Consider the following 18,283-nt stretch of genomic DNA (forward strand, 5'->3'; position numbering starts at 1 on the left):
GGAGGAGGATGTTAGTTTCCTGTAACAGCTTGCATGCAACCTATCAAGTACTCGTCCCTCCCACTGCGAAGAAGTCGATCCTCCATGGGAGGGGCCTAACACTAACTAAATCCTAATCTATGTATATGCATAGCGTGGGTGCGGCTAATCAAATAAAATCGAAAATTGAAAATTGCGCAAAAGGTGGATCAGCGCAACACCAGGCCGCCTCCGAATGGCCTCCAATCAGAGGTGCGCTGAGCCCCCCCAGAAACTACAAACGCACCTTGAACCCAAACAGAAGCTCTGCATATACACCAAAAGCATGGCTGTTAGGTGGGAGCAGCTGACCAAAAACGAAATAAATTAGTACATAGCAAGGAAATGAACAGCGCTACTTAAAAACAGGCAAGTGCCTACCTGCAAAAGAGTGCAAGCCCCACTTGTGGGATATATTACACACCGAGCATACACATGACCTGTCTACCACTGGAGGAGGATGTTAGTTTCCTGTAACAGCTTGCATGCAACCTATTAAGTACTCGTCCCTCCCACTGCGAAGAAGTCGATCCTCCATGGGAGGGGCCTAACACTAACTAAATCCTAACCTATGTATATGCATAGCCTGGGTGCGGCTAATCAAATAAAATCGAAAATTGAAAATTGCGCGAAAGGTGGATTCAGCGCAACACCAGGCCGCCTCCGAATGGCCTCCAATCAGAGGTGCGCTGAGCCCCCCCCCAGAAACTACAAACGCACCTTGAACCCAAACAGAAGCTCTGTAATACACCAAAAGCATGGCTATTAAGTGGGAGCAGCTGACCAAAAATGAAATAAATGAGTACATAGCAAGGAAATGAACAGCGCTACTCAAAAACAGGCAAGTGCCTACCTGCAAAAGAGTGCAAGCCCCACTTGTGGTATATATTACACACCGAGCATACACATGACCTGTCTACCACTGGAGGAGGATGTTAGTTTCCTGTAACAGCTTGCATGCAACCTATTAAGTACTCGTCCCTCCCACTGCGAAGAAGTCGATCCTCCATGGGAGGGGCCTAACACTAACTAAATCCTAACCTATGTATATGCATAGCCTGGGTGCGGCTAATCAAATAAAATCGAAAATTGAAAATTGCGCAAAAGGTGGATCAGCGCAACACCAGGCCGCCTCCGAATGGCCTCCAATCAGAGGTGCGCTGAGCCCCCCCCAGAAACTACAAACGCACCTTGAACCCAAACAGAAGCTCTGCATATACACCAAAAGCATGGCTGTTAAGTGGGAGCAGCTGACCAAAAACGAAATAAATTAGTACATAGCAAGGAAATGAACAGCGCTACTTAAAAACAGGCAAGTTTTTAACATCCTCCTCCAGTGGTAGACAGGTCATGTGTATGCTCGGTGTGTAATATATCCCTCAAGTGGGGCTTGCACTCTTTTGCAGGTAGGCACTTGTCTGTTTTTAAGTAGCGCTGTTCATTTCCTTGCTATGTACTAATTTATTTCGTTTTTGGTCAGCTGCTCCCACTTAACAGCCATGCTTTTGGTGTATATGCAGAGCTTCTGTTTGGGTTCAAGGTGCGTTTGTAGTTTCTGGGGGGACTCAGCGCACCTCTGATTGGAGGCCATTCGGAGGCGGCCTGGTGTAGCGCTGATCCACCTTTTGCGCAATTTTCAATTTTATTTGATTAGCCGCACCCAGGCTATGCATATACATAGATTAGGATTTAGTTAGTGTTAGGCCCCTCCCATGGAGGATCGACTTCTTCGCAGTGGGAGGGACGAGTACTTAATAGGTTGCATGCAAGCTGTTACAGGAAACTAACATCCTCCTCCAGTGGTAGACAGGTCATGTGTATGCTCGGTGTGTAATATATCCCACAAATGGGGCTTGCACTCTTTTGCAGGTAGGCACTTGCCTGTTTTTAAGTAGCGCTGTTCATTTCCTTGCTATGTACTATAATATTCAAACATGTTTTTCTACTTTTTATATGCCATACAGTTATCATATTTGCTTTTGTGCATACGTATTATTATTCATTTAGAAATTACAAGCTCCCAAAGTACATTTTTTTGCTCTGAAAGCTGCCTTTGCATTTTATACACCTTGTATTGAAGGCAGAAATGCTTTTGAGTGTCTGTCTGTGTCCAGGAGAGTCTGCACAGTCAGAGAATGTGTCACATTCCTCACTTGATACAATTAAGTAAACACAAGATAACATTATCTCCAGTTCGGATGCGTCCAGCTTTTTCTGCACTGCACTGCTGTGTTTAACTAATTGAATGCTGTTCTAGTGAAAAAAAAAATGGTGGTAGTATATAATATGCTGTAAATAATCTTTTAGAGCAAAGAAGAAATAATGGGTTTCATTCCACTTTAAAACTTTAGATTGTAAGGTCTTCAGAGCTCTCTTTTCCCTTCTGTCTCTCAGTGCTGTGCATTTTGCGCACATATTTTTCAACCCCTGTGTCAAAATCTGTAGCCGATTTGCTCTTTTCATCAGGTGTAATTTACCATTATCTTGTATTGTTACCTGTTTTATTGTTTTTTTTTTGTATTGTTATACCGTGTATTCTGTAGTACAGTGCCATGGAAGAAGCTGGTGTTATATAAATTATACACATTTTTTTTATAATAATAATAATAATAATATACAAGCACAGTACGTATACATGCTACATGTCATTGCAACTGAGACAATAGTTATTCTCCCTTTGACACTGCATTGCAGGATTGACCTTAATCTGAATGTAGAGACTGCACAATGTCACATTTCCACCAAATCCTCAAAAATAGGCAAAAGCAACTGTCATTGGATGTTTTTGGATTGTGGAACAAATCATCTGAGTTTCCATTTATTCTCATAGGGAAATGTGCTTTGAAATAAGTACTTTGGCATTCATTATGACCACTAGATGGCATGAAAGGACAAGTGTATTAATGACCATAGTATCCAAAAGAGATTGTTCATAGTATAAAAAACCTTAGAAGTAGATACAACTTACATTAACCTCCTCAGCGGTATGGACGACTATACACGTCCATCACCGCCGGAGGTCGCCGCTCAGGCCCTGCTGGGCCGATTTGAGCGAAATAAAAAGCAGCACACGCAGCCGGCACTTTGCCAGCCGCGTGTGCTGCCTGATCGCCGCCGCTCTGCAGCGATCCGCCGCGAGCAGCGGCGAAAGAGGGTCCCCCCCAGCCGCCTGAGCCCTGCGCAGCCGGAACAAAAGTTCCGGTCAGCGCTAAGGGCTGGATCGGAGGCGGCTGACGCCAGGACGTCGGCTGACGTCCATGACGTCACTCCGATCGTCGCTATGGCGACGAGGTAAGCAAAACAAGGAAGGCTGCTCATTGCGGCCTTCCTTGTTTATTCTGGTCGCCGGAGGCGATCAGAATGACGCTTCCGGAGCGCCCTCTAGTGGGCTTTCATGCAGCCAACTTTCAGTTGGCTGCATGAAACAGTTTTTTTTTTTATTTAAAAAAAACCCTCCCGCAGCCGCCCTGGCGATCTCAATAGAACGCCAGGGAGGTTAATAGATAGAAGAAAGCCTGGCACTAGATGCTCATCATTGCATATGAGGACAAGCTGGACTAATGCTCAAATAATATGTGCACTGCAAAACAACACTCAATATGCAATGGATGAAAAGACGAGGCATTGTACCTTCTTACAACTACACCTTAATTCCTTACATGGAAAATAGTCAAACAAACAGTCAAACAACAGTGCCCAGTATATGTAGGCAGGGGTATATGTGCCCAGTATATGTAGGCAGGGGTATATGTGCCCAGTATATATAGCCAGGGGTATATGTGCCCAGTATATGTAGGCAGGGGTATATGTGCCCAGTACAGTGCTGGGCCGAAATTACGCATTAGCGTAATTACGCATCGTAATTCACTACAAATGCACCGTAAGCGTTACGTGTAAGGTTACGGTATTACGCGTAATTAATTACACGTAGAGCGTGGGTTACGTTTTTACGCGTAACAAATTACGCGTAAGACAGTAAACTCCCATTGAAATTACACAGTCTGCCGTAATCGCGTAATATTACGCTCCCGTATAATATAAAAAAGCTGCCGACTTTAAGGGTTAATAGCAAAGCCCCCTTAAGTGCTAAGAGCCTCAAATTTGGAGAATATATTAAGGAGATCAGAAGGAACAAGAGGAAATTTTTTTTTTCAAAAAGACCTTATAGTTTTTGAGAAAATCGATTTTTAAGTTTCAAGGTCAAAAATGTCTTTTAAATGCGGAAAATGTCAGTTTTTTTTGCACAGGTAACAATAGTGTTTTATTTTCATAGATTCCCCCAAGTGGGAAGAGTTTTACTTACTTCGTTCTGAGTGTGGGAAATATTGAAAAAAAAACGACGTGGGGTCCCCCCTCCCAGACCTCTTTAACCCCTTGTCCCCCATGCAGACTGGGATAGCCAGAATGTGGAGCACCGGCCGCGTGGGGCTCCGCACCCTGACTATACCAGCCCGCATGGTCCATGGATTGGGGGGTCTCGGAAGGGGAGGGGCAGCCAAGCTTTCCCCTCCCCCTCCGAGCCCTTGTCCAATCCAAGGACAAGGGGCTCTTCTCCACCTCCGATGGGCGGTGGAGGTGGAGGCCGCGATTTCCTGGGGGCGGGGTTCATGGTGGCATCTTGGAGTCCCCTTTAAAAAGGGGTCCCCCAGATGCCCACCCCCCCTCCCAGGAGAAATGAGTATAGAGGTACTTGTACCCCTTACCCATTTCCTTTAAGAGTTAAAAGTAAATAAACACACAAACACATAGAAAAAGTATTTTAATTGAACAAAAAACATAACCACGAAAAAAGTCCTTTAATATTCTTAATTAACCATTAATACTTACCTGTCCCTTTAAAAGCCAGTTCCCACGCAATATCCTCGGAAATATACTAATCAGTTACAATGTAACAAAGTTATTACAATGTAACAACTTTGTTACTTTGTAACACCACCGCACCCGACGTCACTCGCCGCTCACCCGCCGGCCGCCGCATACACGCTAAGTCCCCGCCGGCTCCCGCCGTCCACTCCGCCCACACCTGTCACCCATATACATGCTGGCACCCATGGGTGCCAGCATGTATATAGGTGACATGTGGGAGAGGCGGGGAGGGCAGCGGAGCCGGCGGGGACTTAGCGTTCCTTCATGCGACAGAGCTCTGAGCTATAGCTCAGAGCTCTCGAAAGCATCTTTGTATTTGGGCTCCAAGGAGCCCCATTGGTCCTTAGCAGACCAATGGGGTTCCTTCTGATTTGAAGGAACCCCATTGGTCTGCTAAGGACCAATGGGGCTCCTTGGAGCCCAAATACAAAGATGCTTTCGAGAGCTCTGAGCTATAGCTCAGAGCTCTGTCGGGTGAAGGGACGCTAAGTCCCCGCCGGCTCCGCTGCCCTCCCCGCCTCTCCCACATGTCACCTATATACATGCTGGCACCCATGGGTGCCAGCATGTATATGGGTGACAGGTGTGGGCGGAGTGGACGGCGGGAGCCGGCGCGGACTTAGCGTGTATGCGGCGGGTGAGCGGCGAGTGACGTCGGGTGCGGTGGTGTTACAAAGTAACAAAGTTGTTACATTGTAATAACTTTGTTACATTGTAACTGATTAGTATATTTCCGAGGATATTGCGTGGGAACTGGCTTTTAAAGGGACAGGTAAGTATTAATGGTTAATTAAGAATATTAAAGGACTTTTTTCGTGGTTATGTTTTTTGTTCAATTAAAATACTTTTTCTATGTGTTTGTGTGTTTATTTACTTTTAACTCTTAAAGGAAATGGGTAAGGGGTACAAGTACCTCTATACTCATTTCTCCTGGGAGGGGGGTGGGCATCTGGGGGACCCCTTTTTAAAGGGGACTCCCAGATGCCACCATGAACCCCGCCCCCAGGAAATAGCGGCCTCCACCTCCACCGCCCATCGGAGGTGGAGAAGAGCCCCTTGTCCTTGGATTGGACAAGGGCTCGGAGGGGGAGGGGGAAGCTTGGCTGCCCCTCCCCTTCCGAGACCCCCCAATCCATGGACCATGCGGGCTGGTATAGTCAGGGTGCGGAGCCCCACGCGGCCGGTGCTCCGCATTCTGGCTATCCCAGTCTGCATGGGGGACAAGGGGTTAAAGAGGTCTGGGAGGGGGGACCCCACGTCGTTTTTTTTTCAATATTTCCCACACTCAGAACGAAGTAAGTAAAACTCTTCCCACTTGGGGGAATCTATGAAAATAAAACACTATTGTTACCTGTGCAAAAAAAACTGACATTTTCCGCATTTAAAAGACATTTTTGCCCTTGAAACTTAAAAATCGATTTTCTCAAAAACTATAAGGTCTTTTTGAAAAAAAATGTTTTCCTCTTATTCCCACTGATCCCCTTAATATACCCTGTGAATTTGGTGTTTCTAAATTTTAAGCAGGCTTTGCTATTAACCGTTAAAGTCGGCAGGTTTTTAAATGTATATATTTTTCCTTTGAAACTTTAACATCGATTTTCTCAAAAACTATAAGGTCTTTTTGAAAAAAAAAATGTTCCTCTTATTCCTTCTGATCTCCTTAATATATTCTCCAAATTTGAGGCTCTTAGCATTTAAGGGGGCTTTGCTATTAACCCTTAAAGTCGGCGGCTACCTAACATTGATCCATGCGTCAACTTTTCCGCTTGGCAGCATGACCTTACGCATTAATTGCTAGTAGGAATTTACGCGTAAGCCTATAACGTAACAACCTGAATTACGGTATTCTTACGCGTAATTGCGTAAGGGCAATGCGTAATTACAGACATGTACCGAAATTGATTGTCTATGCCGTAAGCGTAATTTCGTAATGCGTAATAGCGTAAAATTACGCGTAATGATCCGTAAGCGTAGCTTTTTCCATTACGACCAGCACTGGCCCAGTATATGTAGGCAGGGGTATATATCCCCAGAATAAGTAGCCAGGTGTGCCCCAGCAGGAGGGGAGCAGCGCACAGAAGAGAGAGAGCTATGGGCACAGTGGGGAAGGGGGGGCATCTCCCCCCCTTCCCTCACCTTAGGGGGCACTCTCTCCCTCGCTGTCCCCTCTGGAACGAAGTGTGCAGCGGCTGGGCAGTGGGCGGAACTTACCTCGTCTCGTCGCACGCGCCAAATGGATTAGCCGCTACTGTGGTCTGGTCCAGACCAGAGTGTGGCACCAGAACTTCCGGCGCAGGAGCGAGACGAGGTAAGTTCTGCCGCTGCCCAGCTGCGGCACTGCACACCTCATTCCGGAGGGGACAGCGAGGGAGAGAGAGCTCCCTAAGATGAGGGAAGGGGGGGGAGACGTCCGCCCTTCCCCACTGTGCCCATAGCTCTCTCTCTTCTCTGCGCTGCTCCCCTCCTGCTGGCTGCACGGGAACGTGGCCGGGGGGGGGGGGGGGGCAGCGAGCGGCCAGGGTCGGGCAAATGCCCGGTTTTGCCATATGTGCGGACGCCCATGCTCATCTATATACATCATCCCTACATCTCTCCATTTACTGGCTGTCCTCATTAGCAGTCATGATAGGACAGTGATCTGCAAACTTGGCTCTCCAGCTGTTGAGGAACTACAAGTCCCACAATGCATTTGCCTTTATAAATCATAACAGTGGCTGTCAGACTCCTGCAATGCATTGTGGGACTTGTAGCACCCTGGCAGCTGGAGAGCCAAGTTTGCAAATCACTGTAATAGGACATTGATAAGTTGTTATCTCGGGCTCTAAACCTTTATATGTGTGTACATGTTGATGATGGCAGAGTTCCAGTAAATTCAGGATTGCTGCATGCAAAAATATTGGCAGCAGCAGAGTTACTACTGCAAACACTAAAGGTAGCCATAGACCTGACGATTATGGGCAGATTCGACAAAGAGACAAATGTATCTGTAATCAAGTCTGATTAGAGATAAATTTGTCTCGTTGAAGCTGCCCATATACTGCAGGCCATTTCCTGTTCGATTTTAGCATAAAATCTTCAGGGAATCGGCTGAGCCCGCCGCGTCCGCCCGCTGCTTCCCCCCCAATGTATAAATGTGCCCCCCTCCCCGTGGGTGCATTTATACATTGTCTGGTATCAGCCTCTACGAGGTGTCCATCCATCTCGCCGGGTGCCGCATACACACGTACACGCTGGCGGCGCATAAAACAGGTGCCATAACTGTTATGGCTGTGTAGCAAGCATGAGCCACTCTCTGTCAAACAGTTAACTAGTTGATACTGAGACAGAGATCTCCTTAATTTTGTATTTGGTTAATTTTTTACATCTGTGTGATCCAGTCATGCCAACTGTAAACTGATTAAGCAGTTTGCCACAATTCTGCTGCTTTCACCTGCTGGTTGTAGTGACAGCAGCAGCATTTGGTGTAACTGAGATTCACCTTTCTGAAGGGAGATTCCAGGTAAGTCTGCTCTTAGTGAATCTTATTGCTAAATGTCCTACTTTGGTACTCACATTGTTATGTTGGGGGGGGGGGGGGGGGTGGGCTAAAGCTGTTTTCTTTTAACCACACCAGACACCAGACTGGGAAGGAGGGAGCGAGGGCACAGTGGGGAGCTCTTACTAATTACTGTGTGCAGGCACTGAAAAGGTGCTCCCCAGGACCAATTGGGCTCTAGGTGATGGCCAGAAATGCCATTGGTTAAAGAGACACTGAAGCGAAAAAAAAAATTATGATATTATGATTTGTATGTGTAGTACAGCTAAGAAATAAAACATTAAGATCAGATACATCAGTCTAATTGTTTCCAGTACAGGAAGAGTTGAGAAACTCCAGTTGTTATCTCTATGCAAACAAGCCATTAAGCTTTCCGACTAAGTTAGTGATGGAGAGGGCTGTTATCTGACTTTTATTATCTCAACTGTTCCTGGACTATTTACTTTTTCTCTGCTAGAGGAGAGGTCATTACTTCACAGACTGCTCTGAAAGACTCATTTTGAATGCTGAGTGTTGTAATCTGCACATATTATAGAATGATGCAATGTTAGAAAAAACACTATATACCTGAAAATAAAAGTATGAGAATATTTTCTTTGCTGCTAATCTTCTAGTAATTATTCATAGTACACAACCAATTCATTATATCATATTTTTTTTTTCGCTTCAGTGTCTCTTTAAAAAACTGCTCTGTGTATGCCTCTTTCTGTGGGTGTTTAAAGGGCATCCGAGGTGAAAATAAACTGATGAGAAAAACAATTGTATCTATCATCTTTCTCCTAAAAACTACTTATTTAGATATCCCACAGTTTTATTTTATATTTAAATCTAGTTTTTAAGTTCTTACTGTTTCATTGTGTCTGCTCAATGACACCTTCATTGCAGTATAGCAGAGTTCAATTCTATGAATTATCTCTTTCCTGCTCTCAGAAGCCATTTACTGACAGGAAAGTGTTTTATTGCTGTAATTACTTATCAGTGAGAGTTATGCTATAGTCTGACCCAGTCCGACCCAGCCCCGACCCAGACAGAAACAGTCACTTGCATACCTGATGGTTAACTCTTTCAGGCGGAGAAAGAAAAAAATGAACACAGCATAGTTATTTGTGTGCCTTGCACTGTACATACACGTCTTTCTCATTATGTCATATGTCACCTCGGTTGTCCTTTAGGCGTGAGCAGTGCGTCAGCCCCAGGACCGATCCACGGCCATTGGCATGAACAGTCTTCTATGGGGATAGCAGGAGAGCGCGCATATCCTGCTTGGGGGGTGGAGCTCCACCCCGCTTTCAGTCTCCAAGCAGCGAACGCTGCTCGGAAGACTGTTAGACGGCGGTTTCGCTGTCTAATTACTTTGTACAGCGCTGCGATCTGCAGCAGTGCTGTACTGGGGACAGTCGTGTGACACGGCTGTCCTCCTGGGACACAGGGAAGCGACCCGCTGCCTGTGATAGGCTGAAGCCTATCACTGCCGATCTCAGTGATTGGCTGGCCAGGGGAGGGAGAGATCTAACATAAATAAAAAAAATAGTAAATTTTATTAAAAATTCAATGAAATAAATATTGACAAAAAAACAAACAAACACCTGGGGGGGCGATCAGACCCCACCAACAGAGAGCTCTGTTGTTGGGCAGAAAAGGGGGGGAATCACTCGGGTGCTGAGTTGTTCGGCCCTGCACAGCTTGGCCTTAAAGCTGCAGTGGCAATTTTAGTCACAAATGTTCGTGTCCCGGGGGGGGGGGGGGGGAGTAGTTTACTACACCGCAGTCCTCAAGTGGTTAAAGGGGGGCATAGTCGGCTCACGTTACCTTGCCTGGGGCACAACACAGATCAGAGATGGCCCTGTTGTTGACTTTAAAATACCAACAACTGGATCACGGTATTACAATTCAGGATTTCAATTCTTGTCTGGGATGCTGGTGCAACACATTTTCCTAGGTCTGTGCCTATGTTATTTATGGATGACTTCAACAATGAACAAAATTTACTGTATCCCACAGGGTTTAAAAGTCGCGACTCAGTCCCCCCAATGGTTTCTGACTACTTGGCAGGAAAATTTAACATGGATGGCTTAATAACTCATACGTTGCCTTTCACTCAAATAAATGAAGGCCTTGAACTTCTGAGATCTGGAAAAAGGTGTGTATTATTATTATTATCATATATTTTTACAGTTTTTGTCTAAGACCGCCATTTTGATGTTGTTAACTCCTGCTGACCAAGTACAAGTAAATTGCATACTTAATAAACATATTATAACACATGCATTGTGGAATACCAAGACAACTCATGGTAAGCCAGCACCACCAAGGAAGGTATATAGGGCTTAAAGAGACCAAAAAGACCTCTATTAAGAAGCAAGCCTAAATGTGATTTTGCCTTCTTAAAACAGGAGGTATTTGTGATAATTCAGCTGTAAGTCAGCAACTGAACTGTAGTTTCCCATGATGCATCACTCCTGAATATGCAAATTATGCCCTTGAAAGCAAGGCTGCAAATCCAGAAGTGCTGGTGTATAGTGAGCTTGTAGCTAATACATTTTACAAAGCCACACCAATCCAACATACATACAGCTTGTTTTGGACGTATTGTCCCTCATCAGTACATTTAACATTCATTATGCACAGAGTGTGTAGCAGTGCATGTTGGCAGACCATATATTTGCCTATTAATTTAGACAATATACAGTCAAGATGTACAGAGTGTAATAGGGGATAACTACAAATTCAATTACCTGTAACTACAGTATATACAGGGAAGTTTGGGTACATGTTAATATATGCATGGGTGAAAGCATGGTTTAGGGTTAGGCATCTGTGGGGGGCCAGTCAGGGTTAGGCATCAATGAGGGGTCGGTCAGGATTCGGTACCTGGGAAGGGGGGAAGTTGGTTACAGTTAGGCATCGGTGGGGAAGTCTGATAGGGTTAGACATCAGTGTGTGGGGATGTGTGTGTCTGTTAGGGTTAGGCATTGGTAGATGTTCGGTTAGGGTTAGGCACCGGTTGGGGGGTCGGTAAAGCTTAAGTATCGGGGGGGGGAAGGTTCGGGCTATGCATTGGTAGATGGAGGGCTCATGTGAGAATAGGGTTAGGTTTAATGATAGTAAAATATCTGTAGAATTTACCAACATTATACTATCAGAATTACCACTGCCCAATAATAGAATATCTGTAATTTCCAGCTCCCAACTCCCCCTCCAGCGACCCTCGGGTCCCTGCTCTGCTAGCTATTAGTACAATATCGTTCTGACCTCAATATCAACAAGCCCACACACAGCGCGGCTCCGCTGCGCGCTGTGTGCTGTAACACATATCTGAAACTAAAGCAGCGAGTGGAGGGGGCAGAACTAGTAAGGACGAGCAGAGAGGAAACAGAACTGCCACGTCCTCCCTGTCCATAAGTGACGTTCTGCTCAGTCAAATATTACAGCTGAGCAGAACGAGGGGCACAGGGGCGCTGACGGGGGAGGATGGTGCTGTGGCATATGTCACAGGGACAGCACCACAAACAAAACAGTATTAAAGTTATGTTTATCAAAGACTGATTCAAGGGTACTTTAAGTGAGTAGACATTGCCCCAACTCCCACTCTCTGCACCCAAGTAGTTATTGTTGCTCAGGTAACAGAAACAGGTTCTTTATTAATGCATTCATACTGGTTAGAGGGTTATCTACTGTATTTGTAAGGCTATTTTACTGGAAATCTTTAGGACCTCTTTTGAAATTAGAGGGAGGAATATGTTTAGTGCATAACGTGGGCAGTAATGGAGTAGAAAGTAATAGGCCAATGCTGTACTCATCACTATATTCTCTTAAAGTGGACCCAAATTAAAAATACAAGATTTCAGAAACAAAATCGATTTTCTAAATTATAGTAATAAATAGCAGCCTTTTTTGAGCTGCATGATGACAAATATCAAATATTTTACATTTATTGGAGGAACCTCTCCCTTCCTTTCATATTGCCGGGACAAAATCCGGCAAACTGGTGGAGTAGGTGGTGTCTGGCAAAGGAGGAATTGCTAATGGCTGCCACCTGTATAACCCTAGTTATGAAAAGAGAAGGGTGAAAAGCATTCACTGAAAATGCTCATAGGCTTGAAGGAGTGTTTATTTATCTTTGTATGTGTCAAAGTGGTGCAACTAAATATTTAGAATTAAAAATATGTTTAGTTTGGGTCCGCTTTAATTGTTTGCCTTACCCCTAATCTGTGTTCAGGCATAGAAGCCATCTAATTCTTCTATACTTATGTGACACACTTGATGAGCTCTAGAGACTATGTGAGCAGATAAGTTAGTGCCTGTTACCAGATACCAGGATGTCAAACCCTTCATCCCTTACAACCAAAGCTTGTAATAAGCTTTATCGATCTACAACATGTTGCTATGGTAACTATTGTATCGTTTTATGTTTTCGCTGTTGATTGTAATAACCTTTATTGATCTACAACATGTTGCTATGGCAACTTTTCTATAGTTTTATGTTTTCACTCTTGATCTGACTTTTCTCCTTTTTTTTTTTTTTTCCAAGCATTCGCACTGTCTTGTTGTTCTAAATGGAAGACTTTCCTCGGATTTGTGTCTTTCATGGATTGTAAGCCTTTGGCAGGGTCCTCCCTTTCCTAGTGTATTCTACACCCAACATTGTGCTCCATTCCTATGACAGCCTCCTACTTGTGTTACTGGACCTACCTAATCAGCCCAAATCGCAAGAACCTTTGATGTTGTACCTCGTTGGCCTTGTATAGCCGTGTCCTATGTTGTATAACCTTTTTACGTTACGCCTGACATCCTTTGTATCATTGTATGTATTTATTGTCCAGCCCTGAGTACTATGTTGGTTCCATATAAATATAATAAATAATAATAACATGGATTATGTCCAAGTCATGCCTAACAAATGCAAGAGAGATACTTTAAAATATGATATATATATATATATATATATATATATATATATATATATATATATATATATATATATATATAATCATTATCATCATCATTATCATCAAAATAAATAAATTCAGAGTGTACAGCGCTCATCTTTTCCCACCCTCTTCCTCCATCTGTGCAGGGGCAAGTCTGGTGTAACATCCAATAAAAATAAAAATTTGTTTCCCCAAACTAATGTCATCTGTGTAAAAATCATTGGTCTCCCCAACATACAGCATGGTTGGGAACTGCTGTTGCAATTATCGTATAATACCAAATTAATTCAGGAAACTCTTAGGGCCTATTTTCAATACATGCAAATTCTGGATGCATAAAACTGACTCCAATGAATGCCTATGGTAAATATGCATCAGAAAAATCGTGTCTAGTGGAAACAGGCCCATAGGCATTCATTGGAGTCAGTTTCTCTGCATCCAGAATCTGCATGTAGTGGAAACAGGCCCTTAGGGCTGGTACACACCATGATGCAATATTTCCATTATACTGATAAGAACTTTCTTGTCATTCAATAATTTCCAGAATTTCTAATCTGCTTCCGATTGACAAAGGGATTCAATTTGTGCAGTACTGATCAGAAGCAGATCGAAAATGGTGGAAGTTAAAGAGAATCTGTATTGTTAAAATCGCACAAAAGTAAACATACCAGTGCGTTAGGGGACATCTCCTATTACCCTCTGTCACAATTTCGCCGCTCCCCGCCGCATTAAATGTGGTTAAAAACAGTTTTAAAAAGTTTGTTTATAAACAAACAAAATGGCCACCAAAACAGGAAGTAGGTTGATGTACAGTATGTCCACACATAGAAAATACATCCATACACAAGCAGGCTGTATACAGCCTTCCTTTTGAATCTCAAGAGATCATTTGTGTGTTTCTTTCCCCCTGCATCTCTCATGCACTGAAGTTTCAGACTGCTCTTTTCTTCCTGCAAACAGCTTTGCCCTTGTCTGTAATTCCTCACTATGTGAAAGCCCAGCCAGCTCAGAGGACGATTTATCCAGCTTGTAAAAGATAAGAGAGAAGAGAGAAGCTGCTCTAATCTAAATAACACACAGGCAGTGTGCATAGAGGGGCCTGGAAGGAGGAGTTCATAGCAGAACCACAACACTGAAGAACTTGGCAGCCTTCCAGACACAGGCTGACAAGTCTGACAAGAGAGAGATAAGTTGATTTATTACAGAGACTGTGATAGTACAAAGTGCTGCAGTAAGCCAGAACACATTAGAATAGCTCTTGGAACTTGTAGGATGATAAAAAACAGGATGCAATTTTTGTTACGGAGTCTCTTTAATGAACAACAGGAAATTTCTCATTAATCTGATGGGAAAATTGTATGGAGTGTACCAGTTTTTACTGGGGGGAATACTTTGGGGAATTACTGTGGAGAATATTCTGCTTTCGGTCACACCGAATCCTGCAAAAAAATACCCAATCTGCTATGTTTACTCACACTGAATAGACTGCAACTAGTAGTCAATAGATAATCAGGGAAACTGTGGCATATTACTGATGAGCTCAGAAACCAGCTTGCAATAATTGTTTATATAATTCTTATGGTGTAGCTAACCTATTGGAGCAGAGGGGATATTTTAATGATAGTGCCACTTTAAAGCCTAGTACACACAATGAGATTTTCAGACAGATTTCCTGCCAGATCGATTATTTTTAACATGTCCGATCTGATTTTAATTGATTTTCCAATCGATTTTTCCGTTTGCGTCTATGGAAAATTGATCAGAAAATGTATCAAAATCAGATCGGACATGTTGAAAATAATCGATCTGGTAGGAAATCTGCCTGAAAATGGCCTCATGTGTACTAGGCATAAGGTCTCTGTTGAATCTGCTGGATTACTGTAGCACTCCTGTGTTACTCCCCTCTCCATCCATCGTCCTCCCTATATAGACAAGAACTCAACATGATGTAATATTGTAGTTCTATTTGTGCAACCAGCACTGTATACACTGCAACCAGAAGAAACGTGAAAATAGGGCATCATGTGGTGGTCCGTGCCACTTTCACCGTGGGAACAGGCACGTTCCAGGCCCCTACCCCACACTCAGGCCACTTTCCAGGTATGTATCCACATCTTCTATGGGTAGTGGGATACAAGCTTGTGGTAATTATCGCCAACCTTGGCAATGTCTCTGTTTTCCTCACTGTCTGTCAGTTACCATCTAGTGTCATCTATGGAGAAAAGACTAAAAATAACATAGTACGTCTGAACTACAAAGGCCCAGATACCAAAACTCGTAAACAACGGACCTCCGAACCAGTCTCCAAAACAGACCATCTGCGTGGTCCCCTGCTTCACAGATAAACGCACACTGCTTAACTCAACATATGCCACTTCTCGTCAATGTAGTAGTATGCGCTTAGTCATAGGATCCCCAGAAACTCTTCCCATCCATTCCAGATTATCATAAAACTTGCTTTTTGGCCTCTTTCACAGTGGGACGTTGCGTTTGATGTGACGTTAAGGTCGCATAACGTGCCCCTAATGCAACACATTGAAAGACTATAACTTGGACGTTATAGTACAATCTTTAGCCCTGCGTTTGGTGCGCCGTTTTCGTCGCACAGTGATGGAACGAAACCGGCGCATGCAATACATTGAAAAAAAGCATTACTGAGCATGTGCAACACACACAATGCAGCAGATTTATTACTAAACGCACAGCATGCAGCACTTTGTAAACATTGCTACACGTTACACACTACGCAACGTGTGCACTGTGAATGTTGCACAGACTTAATATTGCTGTGCGTTAGTTCACGTTAAAACATTTTCTAACGTGTGACTTCAACGTCGCACTGTGAAAGAGGCTTTAATATGGAATTAAATGAATAAAACAAAATGCGTATTGCCAAGCTTTAAAAACAAACAGGACCCAGCCTTTAGAGTCTCTGTATCCTGCTATGTAAGTATCTTGATCAACAGTAACTTTCCTCCTCCTCCCTGCCAACTACACGCTGCCTGCTCTTCTTGAATTGCATGACATATTAGGCTTACATAAATACTTACATAGTGGGACATCGCAATGGGTGACATCATACTAAGCAAATTTGGAGATGCCCCCCTCATGCCAATCTATGGCAAACTTGTATACAGTTTTGGTGCTATTGGACATTATATTGGTTGATTATATCAAAATTGAAAGTGTACCTATTTGATTCTGTACTGGTAATTGACTAGATCACACAGAGCAACGCACTTGGTGTACTAGATGCCAGGAATGGTTGGAAATACTGATTTTCAAGTCCGCAGAAATCTGATTACTGAAAATGCCGATTACAGGTTCCGTGGATTCCCGTGGTAATCCACATTTAAAAATACCAATTTCTGCAGAAAAGTTTTTTTGTCACAATAAAGTTATGTAATTTAAAAAAAAAATTGTTTTGTGGAATCTGTTATATTTGGTGGGTGTCCGCTATTGTGTGGACATCCTTGATACACTACCGAATTCTCTGACTGGCCAAATACTTCCAAGTAGGAAAAATTGGACCAATCACAGGCTGCACAATGTTCCCCATTTCTACCACATTCTTTCCGATTTCTACCGTAAACTACCGCATTCTCTGATTGGTCTAATACTACTAAGTATTTCCGAGTCCTGCGATTCACCTAAAATTTTAGGCCTATCACAATACTCAAAATTTGGAAATACTCGGTTCTATTGAACCAATCAGAGACTGCGGTAGTTTACCACAGAAATCGGAAGACCATGGAAATTTTAGACCAATCACAAGACTTGTCCAATGCTTTCGAGCTCTGTGATTGGGCTAAAATGTCTGAGTTGTGGTATTGCGGTATTCACACAGAATACCGATTTCTGAGACCGATTTCTGATTACCACTGCAGTAAGCCCATTTACGGAAACTTGGAAATTGATAATTCACTAAAATTTTTCGACCATCCCTGCTAGATTCCAATTTACATACTTTCTAGGAGTGATATGTTTTTTAGAACAGAAAAAAAAATGTCCAGCTGAGCTGAGGCTACCTTTTCCTTTTCAACATTTCTGTGAGAGTTCTCATTGATCTGGATGTCATCATGTGCATACAAAATGATGTGATTTCAGAGAGTCAAATGACTTGGGAAAACAAATATGATCAGTGTACAAATGAAAGATTTGATATCTTAATCAGTGAAGTTCATGAAGTCCTTTAAAATTTCTTTCTTGAAATGGTAGAACTTCAGCTGATGTCAATGATTCATTGTGCCGTTATAATACTGCTTACGCATATGATTTACATAAAACAGAAGGTTCTTTATTAGAGTGGTTATATCTATCTGAACTTAAGATGCATGGCTATCTCATAAAAAAACAGAGTATATTTTATAATGGAATAATTCACATTTTACTGGCACACAACGGGTAAACTGCTCCCAGGCTGCTGTAGAAATACCGGTTGAGGATGAACTGTGTTCTCACTGCACTAAAGATGACCTTCAGCTGGTAGTAAACAAGTTAAATGGCCTAGAGGTGGAATGTACATATAAAGACCCAGATCAGTCTCCCATTGTTTAAATGCATTGGATATTACATTTTGCATGTACAGTATTAGCAATGCAGTGTTTTTTGGAGTGCATGCTTGCACCTTTTGCAATGAATATATTTAAAATATCTGGCTGGCCTGAGATGACAGAGCAATTATACTGGTGAAAAAGCTGTTAAAACTTCTTCCCCATCCCATCTTCGTGAAAAATCGTACAATTTAAAATGCATATAAATAAGTAAATTTCTTCCAGAATAAAATGAGCCATACAATACTTTTCTCCTATGTTGCTGTCACTTACAGTAGGTAGTAGAAATCTGACATTACAGACAGGTTTTGGGTTAGTCCATCTCTTCATGGGAGATTCTCAGCATGGCCTTTATTCTTTATAAAGTCATTCCCTGAAAA

General features: G+C 43.1%; 1 protein-coding gene across 1 annotated transcript in view; it reads left to right on the forward strand.

Moving 5' to 3' along the window:
* Positions 1 to 13,546, forward strand: part of LOC137504054 (alcohol dehydrogenase 1-like) — an 80,406-nt gene extending 66,860 nt beyond the window's left edge. Inside the window, exons 8-9 of the mRNA XM_068231981.1 lie at positions 10,421 to 10,559; positions 12,951 to 13,546. Of these exons, the coding sequence (XP_068088082.1) occupies positions 10,421 to 10,559; positions 12,951 to 12,975 (164 nt within the window). The 3' untranslated portion in view covers positions 12,976 to 13,546. The remainder of the gene's footprint in view (positions 1 to 10,420; positions 10,560 to 12,950) is intronic.
* Positions 13,547 to 18,283: the final 4,737 nt, after the last annotated feature.

This window comes from Hyperolius riggenbachi, chromosome 1 (assembly GCF_040937935.1).
Source record: "Hyperolius riggenbachi isolate aHypRig1 chromosome 1, aHypRig1.pri, whole genome shotgun sequence".
Taxonomy (NCBI): domain Eukaryota; kingdom Metazoa; phylum Chordata; class Amphibia; order Anura; family Hyperoliidae; genus Hyperolius; species Hyperolius riggenbachi.